Source organism: Rosa rugosa, chromosome 2 (genome assembly GCF_958449725.1).
Source record: "Rosa rugosa chromosome 2, drRosRugo1.1, whole genome shotgun sequence".
NCBI classification, from domain to species: Eukaryota; Viridiplantae; Streptophyta; class Magnoliopsida; order Rosales; family Rosaceae; genus Rosa; species Rosa rugosa.
Window position 1 is genome coordinate 26,835,031 of NC_084821.1, and position 21,051 is coordinate 26,856,081.

The 21,051-nt window shown below is 37.4% G+C and overlaps 1 protein-coding gene across 5 annotated transcripts; it reads right to left on the reverse strand.

The window, feature by feature from the left end:
- Positions 1–62: 62 nt before the first annotated feature.
- On the reverse strand, positions 63–19,779 carry LOC133731550 (uncharacterized). Of its 5 annotated transcripts, XM_062158918.1 has the most exons (4): positions 19,546–19,779; positions 18,039–19,453; positions 16,763–17,949; positions 12,577–16,056 (listed from the first exon to the last, which is right to left on the reverse strand). In XM_062158918.1, the coding sequence occupies exon 4, from the start codon at positions 13,708–13,710 to the stop codon at positions 12,808–12,810; it is 903 nt and encodes a 300-aa protein (XP_062014902.1). In that variant the 5' UTR covers positions 13,711–16,056; positions 16,763–17,949; positions 18,039–19,453; positions 19,546–19,779; the 3' UTR covers positions 12,577–12,807. The 5 variants fall into 5 exon arrangements, 3 of the variants coding, with proteins under 3 accessions (XP_062014902.1, XP_062014901.1, XP_062014900.1); XR_009856711.1 differs by lacking the exon at positions 12,577–16,056 and adding an exon at positions 63–410 and having other exon boundaries at positions 17,658–19,453; XR_009856710.1 differs by lacking the exon at positions 12,577–16,056 and adding an exon at positions 63–450 and having other exon boundaries at positions 17,222–19,453.
- Positions 19,780–21,051: the final 1,272 nt, after the last annotated feature.

A 21,051-nucleotide genomic window follows, 5' to 3' on the forward strand; every position in this document is an offset into this window, starting at 1 on the left:
TCCTCACGGCAACTTGGAAATAATAGAGGTAGCAACAGTGAAGAGAAACCCACATGACCAGAAAAGGATTCCTTTCTCAACAGAATACAACAGCCTTGCTGCAAATAGAAACGGGAAAGAGGTAGCAAAGTATATCCCTTACGTAAACTAAGCACCAGAATTCTAGGCTGCTTTGTCCCTGAAACAATCTTCTAATCTTGATTTGGGTCTACACTACTCAGAATCAACTCAAAGTATCTACTATAACAGAATTCGTGCTGCCACTGAACTGATGATCGAAGGCTTGGCTTTGGCTGTAATGAAGAACACGAAGATTCATGCGACTGGCATTGACACAGCTTGTACCACAAAGAGGAAATGAGGAGCATAGCAGGGCAGAGGCTGCAGAGCAAAGAGACTGAGTAACCAGGCTGTTAACAGCAAAAGAAACCATTTAACAAAAACTAAAACCTGTTGTAAAACGAACATAGAAAGTGTTTCATGCAGAAAATGGAGAGAGCTTTGCTTCAAAGAACTTGAGAGAGAGAGAGAGTTTAGATGCAGAGAAGGAGTGTAGTATTTTCTGTATTCTCCTCATAACATGGATGAGAAATGGACTACATATAGTGGAAGATAGGGAACATGTAGCCTAAAGTCCTCCATAAAACAAGGACCCCTAAAGTCCTCCATAAAACAAGGATTCCTAAAGTCATCCATAAAACATGGAAAGGGTAAGCCTATAACAACATAATGATTTACCCTATATCTATTTACATGATATAGCCATAATGATTTACAACACTCCCCCTTGGATATTTCATGTCAATAGTGTTGCATGGGTTGTGCGCTTCTAAGTTGTCTCATCAAAAACCTTGCCAAGTAATAAAAACCCTGTGGGAAAAAAACAACCTTGGTCGAAGGAGAAAAAGAGCACAACGCGCATGAGTGTGGAGTAGTAATATCACAGCTTCGGAGATAAGTGGAGTCTTCTTATTAGCATCATAAGTAGGTAGTATGTCTACGAGAGGGATGCATTTAGATTTGCTACACCAAAACCTTGCCCGGTAAACCCAGTGGGAAAAACCCGTGGTCGAAGGGAAAAGATGAGCAAATGCATATATATTGAATCAAAACATCTTCAGGATGTAGTATAAGTGGAGCGACCATGCTAAAGATGTGCCTCGTTAAAACCTTGCCAGGTAACAAAACCCAGTGGGACAAAATAACCCTGGACGAAGGACAAAAAGAGTACACGATGGTCAAGTGGGTATGCTTCTGGATACTCCCCCTGATTTCAACTCCCCCTGAAAATTACATGTTAGGTAATTCAGATAATTTACGTAGACCAATACCTTATACATGCTTCTGGAATGTAGACTTTGGTAGTGACTTAGTGAAGAGGTCTGCACGATTGTCTTCAGATCGAATCTGCTTGACTTTAATTTTCTGATGCTCCTATTGTTGCTGATTGAAGAAGAACTTTGGTGCAATATGTTTGGTGTTGTCTCCTTTAATGAAACCCGTCTTCATTTGCTTGATGCAAGCAGCATTATCCTCGTGGATAGTGGTTGGTTCATCAATGGTGGAATGCAGCCCACATGTGCTTTGTGATGGCTCTCAACCATATACATTCACGTACTGCTTCGTGAAGAGCTAGAATCTCAGCATGATTCAAAGAGATAGCAACAAGGGTCTGTTTTGTAGACCTCCAAGAAAATTGCAGTATTCCTAATGGCAAAGACATAACCAGTTGGGGAACGCGCCTTGTGCGGGTCTGATAGATAGTCTGTATCAGCATATACAACAAGGCGAGCATCATTCTGAGGATCAAGTGGGTTTGATCCATTCCTTGATGCATAGGGATAGAATAAGCTCATATCCGCCGTACCTCTAAGGTAGCGAAAAATGTCTTTTTAGGCCATTCCAGTGGCGGCGTGTTGGCGCAGAGCTATATCTAGCTAACAAGTTCACATCGAATGGGATGTCCTGTCTAGGGCATTGAGCCAAGTACCCATGGTCTATTGTACTTAGATATGGGACTTCTGACACCAATATCTCTTCGTTATCATCTGCAGGATGATACGGTTCTCTCTAGACTTCAGACGACCATGGGTGTGCTTGCTTTTATCTTCATTAAAGCGTCTTAACATCTTCTGGATGTAATTTGGTTGATGGACCAAAAATTCATCTGCACTGTGCTCGGGCTCCGAGACAATGATTTGTTCTCCCAAGGTCTTTCATCTCAAATTCTGACTTCAGGTGCTTTGCGGTTTCTTTGATTTCTTCAGGAATATCAATCAAATTCATGTCATTGACATAGACCGCACAATTGCAAACCCGGAACTTGTTTCCTTCATAAACACGCATGGGCATAGTTTATTATTCACATATCTCATCCCGATCAAATATTCACTTAGACAGTTATACCATCTCCGTCTAGATTTTTTCAATCTATAAAGTGAACGCCTCAAAACTAATGGAGAGCGTGTTCCGTGGTCTAGAACTATTTGCATCGGGTATCATAAGTCCTTCAGGAACTTTCATGTATATCTCTGTATTGTGATCCCTATGGAGATAAGCTATGACCACATTCATAAGCTGCATATTCAGTTTTTCAGAAACTACCAAACTGAAAAGGTAGCGGAACGTTATGACGTCCATTACGGGAGAATACGCCTTCTCGTAATCAATCACAGGGCGTTGAGAAAATTCTTGCGCCACTAGACGAGCCTTGTGTATCACAATCTCGTTTTTCTCATAACGCTTCCTTACAAATATGATACGCTCAAAGCAAGCGCATAATTTAACCCTGAAAAGATCGTTAGTAGTATAAGCAAATAGGGATCGTTCTATTCCGGGGATTGAGGGTACACCTGTCATTGTCAAACAATTAAACAATTAAAATTAAAACAAAGTATAATATTCACAAATGTATTCACAAAATATAAACATTTTACACGAAAAGGGGGGATTTTGTTTTTGGTTTTTTCGAAAATGAAACTAAGTTAACAAAAACAATTAAAATGCAAAAACATAAAAATACGAATGGAATGAAGGAACAAAGATCAAAACCGAAACTTATGATTAAAATTGATTCAAACCCTAATATTGTTCATCTAAGTCATGAGAAAGGAGTTGATCATGTGAAACATTCGAAAGCAAATGAATTCCCATTTTTTACTTTTCAATGCTAATTAACCTAAGCGAAAGCACCTAGATTAATCCTATCAAACATGCAATCAAACCCTAGAAAGCTAGTCAATCATGTCATGTTTAACGCATTACACATAGAGAAAGGCTATCAACTCAAGTGTACAACTTAGTATGGAAAAGTCCACCTAATTGCAATTCTCTTTAATTAAATTCGATCTTTGTACAAAACCTTTACTACTTTGATTCAAGTTTACACAAAACGAAAAGTCGATTTCATGTTCTTAAACCTAGCACCATTCATATCGAAACCCTAAGTGTTTGCAACCACATAAGATTAAAATACAAAAGTTATCTATAACGCAAATTTAATTAAACAAACCCACATAAGCAACTCTCGAATCACAATATATGAATCTGAAAATTCTCAATTAATCATAAAAATTCCAGAAATAATACTTTGTTCAAACATATATGTCAACTAGTTCATAACCAACGAAATTCAAAGCAAAGGTTACAAAGGAGAATAGGATTACACCGTGGATGAAGATGAGATGGATGATTCACGTTGTGGATTCTTGAAACTCGAAAGCAAGCTTCAAGGATGGCTATGGATGGAAGTGCTCACGGCTTCTCTTCTTCTTCTTTGGCCTTGCTTGAACTCGTGGAGATGACTAAACTTGAAACTAGAGGATGGAAAGGAAAATGGAAAGGAAATGGAGAGACAAAGAAAATGGAATGGATGAAGGAATGTCTTTCTTCTTTGTTGTAACCTCTATTTATAGGCTACCAAGCAAAACTATTTGGATTTAAACAAATGATGATATGTTAGGTTTGAGCATTTAAACATTAATGGAATTTATTAGGTTTGAATATTTAAACACTAATGGAATTTGTTAGGTTTGAGTCACTTTCTACTCATTTTTCCTTCAATTAATTCTCCACCAAGACTTCAGATTTTGCCCGTGACTTCTTCATATGAAATGATCCATCATGAGTGTAGATCATTCTGTAAAATTTTCAGAATTTATCTCCATGTGTTTGGGCCGGAATTTCTGCTGGACTCCTTACAGGTCCAGTTTTCCAGTTTTGCTTCTGCAGAACATTGGGCTGACTGTTTGAAGGCCTTCCACTTCTTTTTGGCTCTTGCACTCTTCATAAGAAATGTTTCTTAGGATGTCTAGAATGGATCTGGAAGGTTTCAGCTCATTTGAAGTTCATTTGGTCAGGTGGTCGCTCCTTCTTCCTTGCTTGGCTTGGTTTCTCCTAGCCGGAGTAGGAAAATGTGTAAAGTTGACCTTTTTAGTGCATTTCCATTTTTCTCCATCATTTTATGGACCTAACACTTATTTCATCATCATCTACTCCAATGTACCTAAAAATAAAAATTGAATTAAAAATCGATTCGTTAAGGAATTAACTAAGCAAAATGTGAGGAATTAACTATTAAAATATCACATTAAAATGCTTCTATCAAATTCCCCCACACTTAGCTTTTGCTAGTCCCTTAGCAAAATCAAAACACAGACACAACTAAGACTCAACGAAAATTTAAAGACTCTACAAATACAATGACTCTATTGCCCTTCAACTTTTTGTCTCAGCAATCTCTTACTTTCACCACACCAAGATTAGCACTCAACCAAGAATTAATGTTTAGGCATTCGAGAGTTAATTAAAACATGTAATCCACACATACACAAGTAGGACTTGGTTGTAACAATGGTGATGGGTTTAAGCTTAGCATGCTTCAGACAAGTATGATTCAAATCTCACAAGTATATCCCTCTTTCTTCTCTCAGATCATGGCAATGCTTAAAAGCTTATTCACTCAAGTACATGTGAAAGATAAACAAAGTAGATCACATATGTATAGAAACAAAAGCACATAATTTTTCTTTTAAAGATCTCATGAAGGATATCAACTACTTGCACGAATGGACTGCCATAGGTTCAACTCTTGTAACTTATCTCCACATCAATGGCTGTCCCATCTTAAGGATCAAGAAGGTCCTCTCTCAAGGGTTGTAATGGGGCTCAGGCTCAAGGTTTAAAGAAACGAAAGGTAAGGATTTATCAAAGTGTCCTAAAAACCTAGTAGAGCTCATATGAATGTAGAGATTTCGAAATATTCCACCAAGGCATTGCAAAAACGTCACTTCCCCATAGTGGTAATATAAGAGGGCCAAATGTCTTCATGTTGGGCCCAATCTTCAATGTAAACTTCCCTTGAATCTAGTGAAATGGACAAAGGCCAAATTTTTCTGTAGTGGGCCTTCAATTCAAAGCAAACTCCAAAATCACTAAGTATGGGGTATTAAAGTCCATATACTTTTCTTTTTATTTCTTTTTAGCCGTATATATATATATATATATTTTTTTCTTTATTTTCATTTTTCACGGCTTTCACATATCTTTTCTTTATGGACAATTCTACCCCCACACTTGAACTTTCACCTCTTCTCAATCTTCATCTTTAACACCAAACCCATGTAATATGTCTCAAAAGTTAGCTCCACTAAGTTCTTAGAACAAAGGGTAGAGTTGTAACTATACTAAGCTTCATGGTTAAGGATTTTAAGGGTGATGAACGAAAAGGCTTAATGTAGGCTCAAAGGGGCTTAACTAGAGGGGTCCCACGACGGGCACAATTGGGGACACAAGTTTATTTGGCAATGGTGGTAATTCCTAGAGAACCTCTATCCCTTCCAGAATCAGGGCCATGTATTGATATCACGTCTCAACAAGCACAAGAGCGAATTCTAGCATTCTCTAGTCCATTAAACTTAATCTATGGCAAGCAGTCAATCAAGATGAAAGAATAATGAGATCATCAAAACATCGCCAAGAAATTAAGAATATATTTTCATTTCACTCCAAGAAAAAGGGACATGGCTCAATTATCTCACATGGGCTTTATGAATCACAACTCATCTTAACATGCTTATATTCTGTACCAAGGTCATGCAATCCATATCCACTACAAAGCACATATTTTTCATATATCTCAATTAACCAAAGAATACCATGTTAAAATCATCTCAATATTGTGATCCTCTTTTAGTCATGATTTCAGAGATATAGAATCATCCCAGACAGTTGAAAGGCATCCTATGACTCAAAACAAAACAAAAACAAGAACAACACATAAAGTGACGCAACATACAAGAAAAAAAAAAAAAAAAAAAAAAAAAAAAAAAAAAAACGTTTTGGACTTAGGGATATTTCTCTTCTCCTTTCGGTAACTCCTTTGGAACATGACCAGGTGAAGAGAGGAACGATTTTGGCGGAGCTCAGCTCACTTGATTGACAGGGGATGAGACCCTTTGTCAGCACTTCTCATATCCAAACTAGACCTTTAGACATCACATCCCATTGGATGCGCCTACGATGAAGAAGATATTTACCCAAAATTCATTTTGACTCTAACAACAAACAAACAAAACAAACAAACTAAAGAACAAAGATAAACAAAAACCAAAACATGAATATAAAACCTAAAACAAAGTTAACGATTTTTTTTTTTTTTTTTTTTTTTTTAATTTAATTTTTTTAATTTTCTGATTTTTCTGATTTTTTATTTTGTTTTCTTTTTATGACAAAAACTAACTACAAGCATTAATCCTTCCCCCCACACTTAAATCATACATTGTCCTCAATGTTAAACAAGTTAGAGCATGCAATGAACAATTATCATGTGAATGGAATGATTAACTCAAGAAAACCTAAAAACAAAAACTAAAAATGCAAATAACAAAGATACAATCAGAAAATAGTAATAGAGGAGATAGAGTTTAAGAGAGCAAATCTGCGTTGATGGCTCCTCCACAGCTACGGTTCAAATGGGTTGCCTCCCATGCAGCGCTTAATGTTTAAAGTCTTTCAGCCTAGACTTGTACCTCCATTTACTCCTTTGGAGGAGCGGTATGCGGGCGAGTGGCAGCCTTCTTGCTGGTTTCAGCCTTCGGAGGAGGGTTCTGATGGAGTGACATAAATAAAAAAAAACGGGGGAGGCAAGGTTCGAAACCTTAACTTGCTGCACGAAACCTTTGTCCCCAACCACTGGAGCACAAGCTGTGCTTAATATAATGTGTACAAATTTTATACTTATTATGTCATAAACGAACATAATAAAAATAAACGAGAGGCGAGGTTCGAACCTCAGACCTCTTGTACACGAACTTTACACTCAACCACTCGAGCACGGCTGCTCACGTTATTATCCATACCAATCCTTTTATTTAAACCAACTGTTTCAACTGTTTCAACAATTCGGCACAAAACATCCAAGACTGTTGCAGAAACCCAGCCCAACTCATCCAAAACTGTTTCTGAAACTCGGCCCATCAGGCCTCCACCCACAGCTACAGTGATGCCTTGATCCGAGACAGGCCCAAGTACGGCCCACTTGTGTCACGGCTTATCCCTTCCGTGATTTATGGCAGTCAAATCTGCTTTCGGCTACAGCTGTCTGCCACAGCGCCTCGAGATTCCCTCGGTCCCCTTACACGCTCTCCACGCGCCAACAACTTTTCCGGGTTTCAGGGCGACTTTAATCCAACGCGTAGAATGAATCACAGGAATCGTCCATCCAACGGTGGAGATCTGCTCACCTCGCTCTATAAATAGGTGCATTCTGAGGGCGCAACTGTTCACTCCAAAGGAACGAAAATCTCTCCTGAGTTCCAGCCCCTCTCTCCCAACTCTTCAGCTTTTCCTCTTCTTTCAAAACTCAAAATATTTCTTCTTCGATTCAATCCTTCTCTTCTGATCTTCTCTCCCATCTAGTTGATTCAATCTCATCTTTCCTCTGAACTTTCAGATCTCCAACACACCATCATCATCCTTAATCCCTTTAACAACAACTCCTTCAAACACTTGACAACTTTACTCTTCGATCTTCACATCCCCTCAACCCATCACCATGGAACCACGAACTCTGCAACTGATGGAGCTACAAACCCAGCAACAAATCGAGGATGGAGGAAACAACCAAGCAGCCGGGAGTAGTGCCAACACAGATTTCTGGCGAAGCCGTGCCAGGTGGGTTCCTACTCCAGATCAAATAAGGATCCTCAAGGATCTTTACTACGACAAGGGAGTTAAGCGCCCAACTACAGAGCATATTCACGAGATCTGTCTCCAGCTGAACCAGTATGGACATGTTGAGGGCAAGAACATTTATTTTTGGTTCCAGAATGTCAGGGCTCGAGAGAAGCAGATGAAGAGGTGCAATCAGGCTGCTCAAGTGCCCATGGGAACTAGTTCTCCTGGTACTGGTGGATCCATTGATCTCAATTTTGGGCCAGCTGGTTCTACTGGTGCTGGTGGATCCATCGACATCAATTTTGGGCCAGCTGGTGGATCCATTGACATCAATTTTGGGTCCACTAGTTCTACTGATGATGGTAGATCCATTAATCTCAACTTTGGTTCCACTGATTCTACTGGTAATGAAGGATTTCTTGATTTAAATTTTGTTTCATATTCTTCCTCACACTTCAACACTAATACCAGTACAACTCTTTTGGCACAACAGGAGGACAAACATCCCTGCAACAACGAGGAGGAGATCACCAGGAGATTGAAACCCTTCCATTGTTCCCCATGCATGGTGAGGACATCTTGGGCATCATGAAGACTACTTCCGAGAGAGGTAGCGGTTATGGCGGTGGCTCTCACATTTCCCTTGAGCTCAGCCTTAACTCCTACAGAGATGCAGACATGGCTTAGTATAGAGTATTATTATTATTATTATTATTATTATTTTATTTTTTTTTTTTATTTTTTTTTTTTTTTGTAAATAGCTGAAATTAATAAGACTGAATGAATGCATTTTTTTTTTTTTTTTTATTATTATTATTTTTTTTTTTTTTAATTTTTTTTTTTTTATTATTATTATTTTTTTTTTTTTTTTGTAAAAAGCTGAATTTAATAAGACTGAATGAATGCATTTTATTTTATTTTTATTTTTATTTTTTTTAATTTTTTTTTTATTATTATTAAAAAATATAGGACTCAAAAATAAAGACAAAAATATTTATAGGATTCAAAATGAAAGACAAAAATATAAATCCCTTCCCCCACACTTAAATATTGCATTATCCTCAATGTAATCAATTAAAAGCATGCAATGAAATAAGTAAGCATATAGGGATGGAATTTACGAAAATAACTACTAAAACAAAAAGAAAATGGAGGAGTAAAAGGGGAAGAGAAAGCAAATCTGATTATATTCTGAATTGGGTTGCCTCCCAAGCAGCGCTTGTATTTTACGTCTTGCAGCCAGACGGTACCTACATTAAATAAAGTTAGTAACTTAATATTAACAAAGAAATACAAAAAAAAAAAAAAATAATAAACAAGTAACTATGAATTACAAACTACAAGTATAATTAACAAGTATTTTGTACATAAGACACAAGTTAAGTACACAAGTGAGTATAAAACGTAAAAAGTATTTTTACAAGTATAAAGTGTGAAACAACAAAATAATTTACACGTAAAGAGTATGCACAAGTATTTCTTTTGTTATAAACATTATTGATATCAAATCTAATTCCAAGCGGTAAATCAAGTGGACGTGCGGCCCAAGTATAGTCGTCTAGACACAAAGTCCCTCCTACATCCGTTGGGCAACCTTACTGAAATGGCCAGGTAGGGGAGGGTGAACACGAGAGGAAAAATCCATTTTGGCATGAGCTAAGCCCATTTATAAGCACTTCTGGATTCAAAAACCCGTCATGAACGTTGTCCCCTTCCTAGACACCATCTCACATAGGATATTCTTACTAGGATGTAAAAGGTCCTAAGTGTGTTAGACAGTTCAATGAATGTTAATAAAGACCGCCCTCAACCTTAAGGGACCTGAACTAGGTACCAATAAGGGGTTTAGGCCAATATTAATAAACACGACTTCACCTATTCCTTCTTTAATTTACAACTCACAATTAAACTCGTATTCAACAATAAAAAAAAACAACCTAGTTAATTTAAACTAAGTATCAAACAGTTTATATACAACAATTATAAACAAAAACAAGTGATTTTTCAATCCCCAGCAACGGCGCCAAAAATTGATACTTTCGGTAACTCCTTTGGAACATGACCAGGTGAAGAGAGGAACGATTTTGGCGGAGCTCAGCTCACTTGATTGACAGGGGATGAGACCCTTTGTCAGCACTTCTCATATCCAAACTAGACCTTTAGACATCACATCCCATTGGATGCGCCTACGATGAAGAAGATATTTACCCAAAATTCATTTTGACTCTAACAACAAACAAACAAAACAAACAAACTAAAGAACAAAGATAAACAAAAACCAAAACATGAATATAAAACCTAAAACAAAGTTAACGATTTTTTTTTTTTTTTTTTTTTTTTTTAATTTAATTTTTTTAATTTTCTGATTTTTCTGATTTTTTATTTTGTTTTCTTTTTATGACAAAAACTAACTACAAGCATTAATCCTCAAAGCAAGCGCATAATTTAACCCTGAAAAGATCGTTAGTAGTATAAGCAAATAGGGATCGTTCTATTCCGGGGATTGAGGGTACACCTGTCATTGTCAAACAATTAAACAATTAAAATTAAAACAAAGTATAATATTCACAAATGTATTCACAAAATATAAACATTTTACACGAAAAGGGGGGATTTTGTTTTTGGTTTTTTCGAAAATGAAACTAAGTTAACAAAAACAATTAAAATGCAAAAACATAAAAATACGAATGGAATGAAGGAACAAAGATCAAAACCGAAACTTATGATTAAAATTGATTCAAACCCTAATATTGTTCATCTAAGTCATGAGAAAGGAGTTGATCATGTGAAACATTCGAAAGCAAATGAATTCCCATTTTTTACTTTTCAATGCTAATTAACCTAAGCGAAAGCACCTAGATTAATCCTATCAAACATGCAATCAAACCCTAGAAAGCTAGTCAATCATGTCATGTTTAACGCATTACACATAGAGAAAGGCTATCAACTCAAGTGTACAACTTAGTATGGAAAAGTCCACCTAATTGCAATTCTCTTTAATTAAATTCGATCTTTGTACAAAACCTTTACTACTTTGATTCAAGTTTACACAAAACGAAAAGTCGATTTCATGTTCTTAAACCTAGCACCATTCATATCGAAACCCTAAGTGTTTGCAACCACATAAGATTAAAATACAAAAGTTATCTATAACGCAAATTTAATTAAACAAACCCACATAAGCAACTCTCGAATCACAATATATGAATCTGAAAATTCTCAATTAATCATAAAAATTCCAGAAATAATACTTTGTTCAAACATATATGTCAACTAGTTCATAACCAACGAAATTCAAAGCAAAGGTTACAAAGGAGAATAGGATTACACCGTGGATGAAGATGAGATGGATGATTCACGTTGTGGATTCTTGAAACTCGAAAGCAAGCTTCAAGGATGGCTATGGATGGAAGTGCTCACGGCTTCTCTTCTTCTTCTTTGGCCTTGCTTGAACTCGTGGAGATGACTAAACTTGAAACTAGAGGATGGAAAGGAAAATGGAAAGGAAATGGAGAGACAAAGAAAATGGAATGGATGAAGGAATGTCTTTCTTCTTTGTTGTAACCTCTATTTATAGGCTACCAAGCAAAACTATTTGGATTTAAACAAATGATGATATGTTAGGTTTGAGCATTTAAACATTAATGGAATTTATTAGGTTTGAATATTTAAACACTAATGGAATTTGTTAGGTTTGAGTCACTTTCTACTCATTTTTCCTTCAATTAATTCTCCACCAAGACTTCAGATTTTGCCCGTGACTTCTTCATATGAAATGATCCATCATGAGTGTAGATCATTCTGTAAAATTTTCAGAATTTATCTCCATGTGTTTGGGCCGGAATTTCTGCTGGACTCCTTACAGGTCCAGTTTTCCAGTTTTGCTTCTGCAGAACATTGGGCTGACTGTTTGAAGGCCTTCCACTTCTTTTTGGCTCTTGCACTCTTCATAAGAAATGTTTCTTAGGATGTCTAGAATGGATCTGGAAGGTTTCAGCTCATTTGAAGTTCATTTGGTCAGGTGGTCGCTCCTTCTTCCTTGCTTGGCTTGGTTTCTCCTAGCCGGAGTAGGAAAATGTGTAAAGTTGACCTTTTTAGTGCATTTCCATTTTTCTCCATCATTTTATGGACCTAACACTTATTTCATCATCATCTACTCCAATGTACCTAAAAATAAAAATTGAATTAAAAATCGATTCGTTAAGGAATTAACTAAGCAAAATGTGAGGAATTAACTATTAAAATATCACATTAAAATGCTTCTATCAAAATACCCATTTAAATTCTACAGGTTTAACATGGGAAGGTGTAGGAACAACAGGCTCAAAGCACCTTTCTCTTTGTCAAGGAATCTAATTTGACCTGGATTGTTTATTTCCCTTTTTTTTTTGGCCAGTCGTCTCTTCGTTGATATTGATCAACAAAGCAAGGTTCGAGATCATCGCATATTATAGTTTCGGTGGCCACCGCAAATACTAATATATCATCGATGATAATCTCATTCAAATTCCAAATCTCACAAAATTTACCGAGATTTCTCTATTCTCGGGAGTGGGTTCAAATGTTGGAGCGTCCCCCAACGTCGTCTCTTCTAGGACGGACCCATAATCCGGATTTATCTCGTGAGATGAATCAGTTTGAGATTGCGATGTCAAGAAGATTCATTTGTGCCGAGTTTACCCTCTTCTGGGGATAAGAATCCTTCGAACCTAGTGGTCTATCTAGCTTCTGGGCAGGGATATGTGACTGGTTAGCCGCCATGGTCGTACCTCGTCCATCTGGGACGACGCGTCCTACAGGGACATCTATCCTTGCAGGCACATTTGCAGCAGGTATATGTGATCTCGTCACTTTAGCTAGATCAGAGAAAGCGTCTGGCATATTTTGGGCTACACTCTGTAGATCTAGAATTCTCCGCACTTCATTATCACATTGTGCGGTTCGGGGATTAAGATGAGACATAGTGGGGACATTCCACGTCAATTCACGTCGTTCATCAGGAACGGTAACGTTCTTATCTCCCCCTAACGGCGGGAAGACTGTCTCATCAAAGTGACAATCCGCAAATCTAGCGGTAAAGAGATCGCCTGTCAAGGGCTCTAAAAAGCGTATAATGGATGGGGATTCATAACCGACATATATGCCCATCCTTCGTTGAGGACCCAATTTTGTACGTTGTGACGGCACAATTGGCACGCGGACTGCATACCCAAATGCGAGTAAGTGCGAAACATCAGGTTCGTACCCAGTTACCAACTGTAACGTGGAGTAAGGTTGGGTAGCAGTGGGCCTCAACGGGACCAACATAGCTGCATGCAAGATTGCATAGCCCCACGCAAAAATTAGAAGCTTGGTGCGCATTACCAAGATTCTATTTGCGAGACCATCTTGGGTGTGAACATAGGGAACTATATGTTCAGCATCAATCCCAAGGGATATGCAATAATCATCGAAAGACTTCGATGTAAACTCTCCGGTATTATCAAGTCTTATAGACTTTATGGGATAATCCGAGTGGTGAACCCTCAATTTCATGATATGGGTGAGAGTTTAGCAAAAGCAGCGTTTTCCTGTGGACAATAGTGTAACATGTGATCACTTTGTCGATACATCAACCAAAACCATTAATATTTAACTGGTCCACATGGTGGTTGGATATATATGTCCACAAATTTCCCTTGCATTCTGTGCAGAAAAATGGTGGTGTATGTACTAGTCTTTGCATATGACGGTCTAGTATGGCATAGCGTGTCATTATATACAAGACCCTTATTCAGAAGGGGATGCACCTGCAATGAATTGAGGATACGGTGCATCATACTTTGACCTGGGTGTCCCAAACGGTCATGCCATAGCAAGTAGTTGCTTAAATTAGTTAGCATCTAGCTAACAGATTCCAATTTCTCCAATGTACGCTTCTGGCCACACACTTTGGAGGTTATGCAAAGATATTACACTCATTTTTCTCAGTGGTTTCAGCGTGATAACCGTTGGTTCGAATATCCTTAATACTCAATAACGTTCTTCTGGAACGTGGAGATTATAAGGCCTCATTAATGGTAGGTTCAGTACCATTGGACAACATATAGTGGGTTTTGCCATAACCCTCTATCAGGTTGGATTGGCCTGATACGGTTGTCACAGAGGTATGAATAGATAATAAGTTTGAAAAATATCTCCGATCTGGGAGTATGGTGTGCGTAATAGCAGTTTTAACCAGACAACAAACTTCCCCACAGAATATGCCTATTCATTTATTTAATTCAATGGATCACATGTATGAATAAGTTTATTGAATTAAATATATTCGAACATAACCACATTTCTATAATCCAAAATAATTGAAAACATAAATCACCAAAATCCGAAGATGTTTCATTCATTAAGATGAAATAGATATGGCACAAGGGGCCAATTATACCCATGTCTTTGAGTTCTAATCCTCGGTATGTTCAGTAACTGCCTGAAAATCCGTGATCTCTAGTGTGGAATCGATAGAAAATGACCCTTTAATAAAGTTGGTATTTCGAGTTCCGCGACCGGCGTAATACTCATCTTCTGCTTAGGCTATCGCACAACAGGTGCGGGACCAGCAGTCAATTCCTCCACATTGATAACAAAGATCATGCTGATTCTGGTGGCAGCGGGCCGGACCAGTGTTCCTTTCAACTTGGGCTTGCTGAGTTATGGAATCATGGTTCCTACCACGTGGGCCTTGGCCACGTGGAGCCTGATTACATGGCCTCTTGGGCTTTGGCCAAGTGGCAGACGGTCATATGGGCTAATTTCGTTCTGCCAATCATGTCTTGCTTCAAGCAAGAAAATGGTCATTTGATGGTGAAAGTGCTCTTCTAGAGCGACCCAAAGAGTCTGTGTATCCTCTTCATCGGATACTCAACTTGGAGTGTTTTCTCCATATGTTTCCTTTGAAAATTATGGCACTCATATTAAAAGCCTCAATGACGACATTGTTAGCATTGATTGTTGATCTCATCTTCTTTGCAATCAGATGAATTTTCACATCTTGAGTTCACTTTAGATAGTTTCTTCTGGAAACCTCCAAAGCAACAAAGTCAAGTTTGTTGAGATTTGGCATTTCTTACAGGAAAAGAACAAATAATCTTAGTGCTTTGGGTAGTATCGTCCATAAGCAACTAATAGGAATTTCAGGTTCTATAACATGGTATGGAAAATCGGATTAAACATGTAAAATCTACTGGTTTTATCATGTGTGGTGAATTTATGAAGGAAACTTCAAGTTTCTTAAATGGCATTATCGAAACTACAGGTTCGATATGTGAATGAACTACTGGTTCATTTAGAACTTCTAGTTCATTAGGTACCTGCATTTTCTACACATATATTCTAGTGCGAAAATTTAGACAAGTAACACAATAATATTGAATTGAGCAAATTGAAATAATCTCACAAATTGGATAAATGGAAATCACAAATCAATTGAGATATTAATTGCATGCTAGTAAAATAACATATTAATTATCACACAATTATGTGAATAAATGCTTCTGGCAATTAATTACACATATTAAATATGGTGAATCTATTTACAATATCAAATCATTTTTCCTTTTATTTGATTCTGCTGGACCAAAGGAGTGGGCTTCATAGTGAAGCCTATCGGGCTTAGTCTGCGGGCTTGTGACCCGACCTTTCATGCGTAATTCAAATGGTGTGTGAGACCTGCTAGGCTGCTAGGTCCCGCAGAGGGAGAGTGGGCCTGCTGGGCTCAAGCTGGTCTGCCAAGGAATGAAAAGTTATTACTCAACCCTTTTGGTAACTCCAATTAAATACGACCAGGTAAGAGTATGAGGTTTGGGTGGAGCGAGGCTCTCTTAAGTACACAGCCTCATTGTATCTTGCCTAGACATCACATCGAATTGGGTGAGCCTACTTAGAAAGATTCATAATATTTCAGTGTTGTCAAAACTACAGGTTCGATACTATATGTGAACTTCTGGTTCAATATTTATGTATGAAATTTTGGTTCAATGTTTATGTGTGACTGTGTGTGAACTTCCGGTTCGTTAAGTACCTGCATTCCGCACATATATATTCTAATGCAAAGAATTTAAGCGGGTAAAATATTTAAATTTAATATGAGCAGGTAACACCACAAAACATTATCATAATAAATAATGAAGGAAAGATGTATCATTATCACAAAGTCCAAACAAGTATTTATAGATATTTGTCACAATATACATGAATTAATAGCTAAATTAAAAAGCTATTGATTTTCCTTTTACTCATTCCATTATGCCAATTATAGTGCAAGAGAAATAAGTGTCTCTCATAGATGATTAAGTTAAACTAGATGCTTCAATAAAAGTCATAAATCGTGATTGCAGCTTCTACTGAATAGCAGTCGAAAAACAAACCAAAATCCCAACTAAAACAACCCAGAAAAATATGAAAAATTATAGAGATGCAGTAAACACACAGAGGCTCTAACATACAAAATTTGGTGAATTTTGGAGTTGAATTACTAGTTTAAATAAATACGGGAACACAGAGGACAGAAGGTAAACTGAAACAGTAAAATCTGTTTTTGCTTGGAAAAACATACTTGGTTGTAGAGCTGGTAGATTGATGTTGATTGAATGATGAACCTCTTCTTTTCTGCAACCCAAGAGTTATTCACCTCTTCTCTTGTCGATCGGCAATCCGAATCCTAGAGCTAGTCGTGCTGATAACGTGTTGTAAAACGAACATAGAAAGTGTTTCATGCAGAAAATGGAGAGAGCTTTGCTTCAAAGAACTTGAGAGAGAGAGAGAGTTTAGATGCAGAGAAGGAGTGTAGTATTTTCTGTATTCTCCTCATAACATGGATGAGAAATGGACTACATATAGTGGAAGATAGGGAACATGTAGCCTAAAGTCCTCCATAAAACAAGGACCCCTAAAGTCCTCCATAAAACAAGGATTCCTAAAGTCATCCATAAAACATGGAAAGGGTAAGCCTATAACAACATAATGATTTACCCTATATCTATTTACATGATATAGCCATAATGATTTACAACACCCACATTTCAATAAATTCTTCAGAAAATTGACAATTCAAATCATTCTTGGAACAATTCAGTAATGCTCATAGCAATAAAGGGATCCACGTGGACTCGAACCACCACACGCCCAATGCTCTAAGTTCAGGATAAGCTTTTGGATCCATGGATTGAAAACAGCAGTAACAAGCCAAACAATTTGAACACAAGCAAATAACTCAGCATACGCAATAACCACCCAAAAATGTAGGCAGTCAAAATCAGTTTGTATGTAATATCAGTTTGTATGTAATAACAATGACAGTAAGAATGTTGATATTACTTCAAAATTCTTATAACAGCCACAGTAAGAATGCTGTCAGTCAAAATCTATTCTGGAAATTTATTAGGGACAAGTCATTCAAACTAAATAGTACTCTAATTACTTGGTGATTATTATTCTGATATTGCAAGCACCTTATATGAAGCATGAGAAAACCTTCAGATGGATAAAGTGACAAGCCACATGAGTACACATGAGTACAGCTACAACTTATTGCCATTTACATTGAGATCTCAAAAACTCTAAGCAATCTCCCCCAGAGACCACATTGCAGACTGAAACGACTTCAGAAGATATAGAAAAGATTTTCTCGCCCTGAACCTTCCCCAAAATGTTTGCTCAAAACCAACTATAAGGGTCACTCGCACCAGTGCAATTGTAGCATATACTTCCGTAATATATCTCAATAACAGAGCAATTGCAGGACTGACAAGTAGAATGCGGCAAAACTTAGTATAGATCAATATGAAAATCGGGATGCCGTTCCAAATAGAATAAACTAGCAGTTTACCTACCGATTACATAACGTCCAACAACTGAGATAGCCTCAGATCAAGAAACGACGCAAACATGAACAATTACATTTCTAGTCCTTGTGTCTGCCTGCAGGACCCATTTAATGAAGATTTCACAAATCATCAAAACAAAACTGTACAGCGAAATTCTACAACTGTCTAACCTTCCAATTTATAATTCTTCATCCTCACTCAATACAAACCACACAAAAAAAGGGGTATTGACAGGAGGAACATACAAGAACCAACAGCAAGTATGAGAACAGAATCTTGCACATCCATATTACTTCAATATTCCATCAACCATTTCTTCTGTGCTTACAGACATTGATGCTTCAAATTGGCTGATAAGAGTATCGCTTCAGATACAAACATATGAAACAAACTACAACCCTACCTTCCCAAATAACATGGAACATATCACTACTCTGAGTACTACTCTCTACACATCAACACCTAGTGCCTCCACATCCTCACAACAAAACAAAAACTACCAGCTACAGTAATTACTCATCAAAATGCAAATAATTGACAAAGGCACTCTAGCTCAGATACCAATCAATTAACTATCATTGATGAAAGAATTGCAAACTAGAATCAAATGGATCTCAACTATGATTCTCTGTTGATCGTGAACAAGTGATAGAGCTGAGAATGGGGAAAAGGCGCTCGAGCGCATGGTAGCAGGTTCACTATATTGTATTATTGGATACGAAAGCAAGCAAGTTAAAATGCTGGTAGAGTCAAATGTTTTCTTTCTCATGTCATTGGAGGGGAAAAACTATGTGATCTTTCTGCGCAAGAACTTTATAAGGTGACATTGGAATGCTAGTTACCAATGCAGCATTTGCAGTGATCAAACCAATTCCTATAGCTTCACACAGGGTTTACAAGTATAGAATTAATATCTTAAATGCCAGGCGTTCAAAGAATCTTAACCGGTTTTCAATGGAGTAACAAATGAAACTTAATACCTCCTGCATTGAAATCGAGATGGCCAGTCAAATTCTGCAGTTAGTGCCGCCGGTTCAATAGCCAAATTGATATCCTATTTGGCTTCTCATATACTAAGGCAACCATAGACTAAAATGTGGTGTGTGTGTGTGAGAGAGAGAGAGAGCACGCAGAAGAGGAGCCAAAAAAATCAACAACTCCGTGCCATCTCCCTCCCCTAAAACCTGAAAAAAGTAAATTTATTAGGACCTGCCATGCAAGCGCACCTGTCATGGCAAAGGTCTCCTACACCTTCCTTCGATTATCCTACCTCCATCATCTTCAAGATTACATGATTGAAACAAGATTTTGCAACAACCATACAATTCTACAAACCAGTCATCATATCAATCAACATCCACCGTTGCTCCGCCGCGCCGATCCAATTAAACGAACGCAGGCGATTAGCGAAGGCTAATTGTCTGAAATTAAAAACGATGCGAAAAATTAAGAACGAGATCAACAAGCTTAAGAATCAATTTGAATACAAGAAAAGTAATGAGATTTCCATTACCTTGTGGATTTCATGAGGTGAAGATTCTTGATTCTTTCTGGCCTGAAACAACGAGACGAGGACGACGATTGGATCAGAAGAGATCCGGTACCGAAACTCCAAGCCTGAGACAAGAGGGTCGGGTCGAATTCTAATGGGAGAATTGGAGAAGGAAATAGCTGGCTGCAAGAAGAAGAGATGTAGAAACGAGAAGGCGATGAAGGTTAGATGAGCCTGAAAAAGAAGCGGGTTGGTTTGAGAAGGGCGGGGTTGATCTATTTATATTGAAAAAATCGACTGTTATTTGTGACCAAGGTTTTAAATATCGGTATCTTTATATGTATCAGTATTTTGAAAAAGGGAGATATCGGAAATATCGGGGATACAGAGTAACAAAATGTAGTTTTTGAAAAAAGTCAATTTATTAGAAATATAGAACTATATATAAATACATATGAATGTCAACTTCATCTATGATGCGGGAAGCGTGAACACGATAGTAAGAGGCTCCGTCAAGCGTCGAAAGCCATATGAGATGAGCTAGAATCCACTAGCAATTACTGGCACAGCCGTAAGAAACATAGAAGTTTCTCTATCTAATATTTGGTTTTTTTATTGATAACTTGAATCAAAATTACAATCAAAGAGGTGCCTTATATAGGGCACAAAACATAAACCTAATACAACTAGAAAACATAAAGAAGAATTTATTGTACACTAAAACTAGGAAATCTAATTAAACCTAATTAAATAAAAATCGAAAATAAAATCGTAGATACTAAATAATATTACGCTTGGAATCCCAATCAAGATTTTGCTCGAGAATCCCGATATATCCAAAAGAGTAATTTATGATTAATTTCATCATTAAGAAGCCTATTTGAATACCAATATTCCAATATTCAAATTATACTTCTTAATGTGAAGACGCTTCTTTCTTTTCGAGATTTTTGGTTGAAATTGGCTAAAATCTCGTCCTACATCAGTCTCCTCCACTTGAAAAGAACTCGACCTCGAGTTCCTCTTGTATGCAGCTCGATCATTAGTAGGAATAAAACATGATAAGCCATCAACTTCAATATTCTCGAAATTAAAAGGTATCACCATGAATCCAATACCGTATACGTACAAGTTTAGAATAAGCATCTTGAAACTTGAACTCCTCCACTTGAAAAGGAATGGGCATTGACTTCTCCTTGGGTTGATCTTGAACACAATTAGGCATGCATGACATGGATATCGATGTGATGAATGAATCAGCTTCCTTGTCTTTAATGAGTTTCTCTTCAATCTTCAAAGTAACTTCTTCATGTTCCATTTCACATACCTCAGGATGGTCATTCTTGATGTTCTTCCTTCCAGGCTTGATTTTAATTTTGTGTGACTCCCACCTGAATAAATATGTGTTGTCTTTGCAATAACCACCTTTGACGCTTTCATGCCATGATCTTCCAAAAAGCACATTAGTGTCGTCCATGTCAATCACATGACAAGTAATCTCTTCTTTATAAAATTTTCCCATAGAGA

What these genes read in the sequence shown, in the direction of transcription:
- LOC133731550 (XM_062158918.1), bottom strand. Translation starts at nt 13,710, where the DNA reads ATGAAATTGAGGGTTCACCACTCGGATTATCCCATAAAGTCTATAAGA.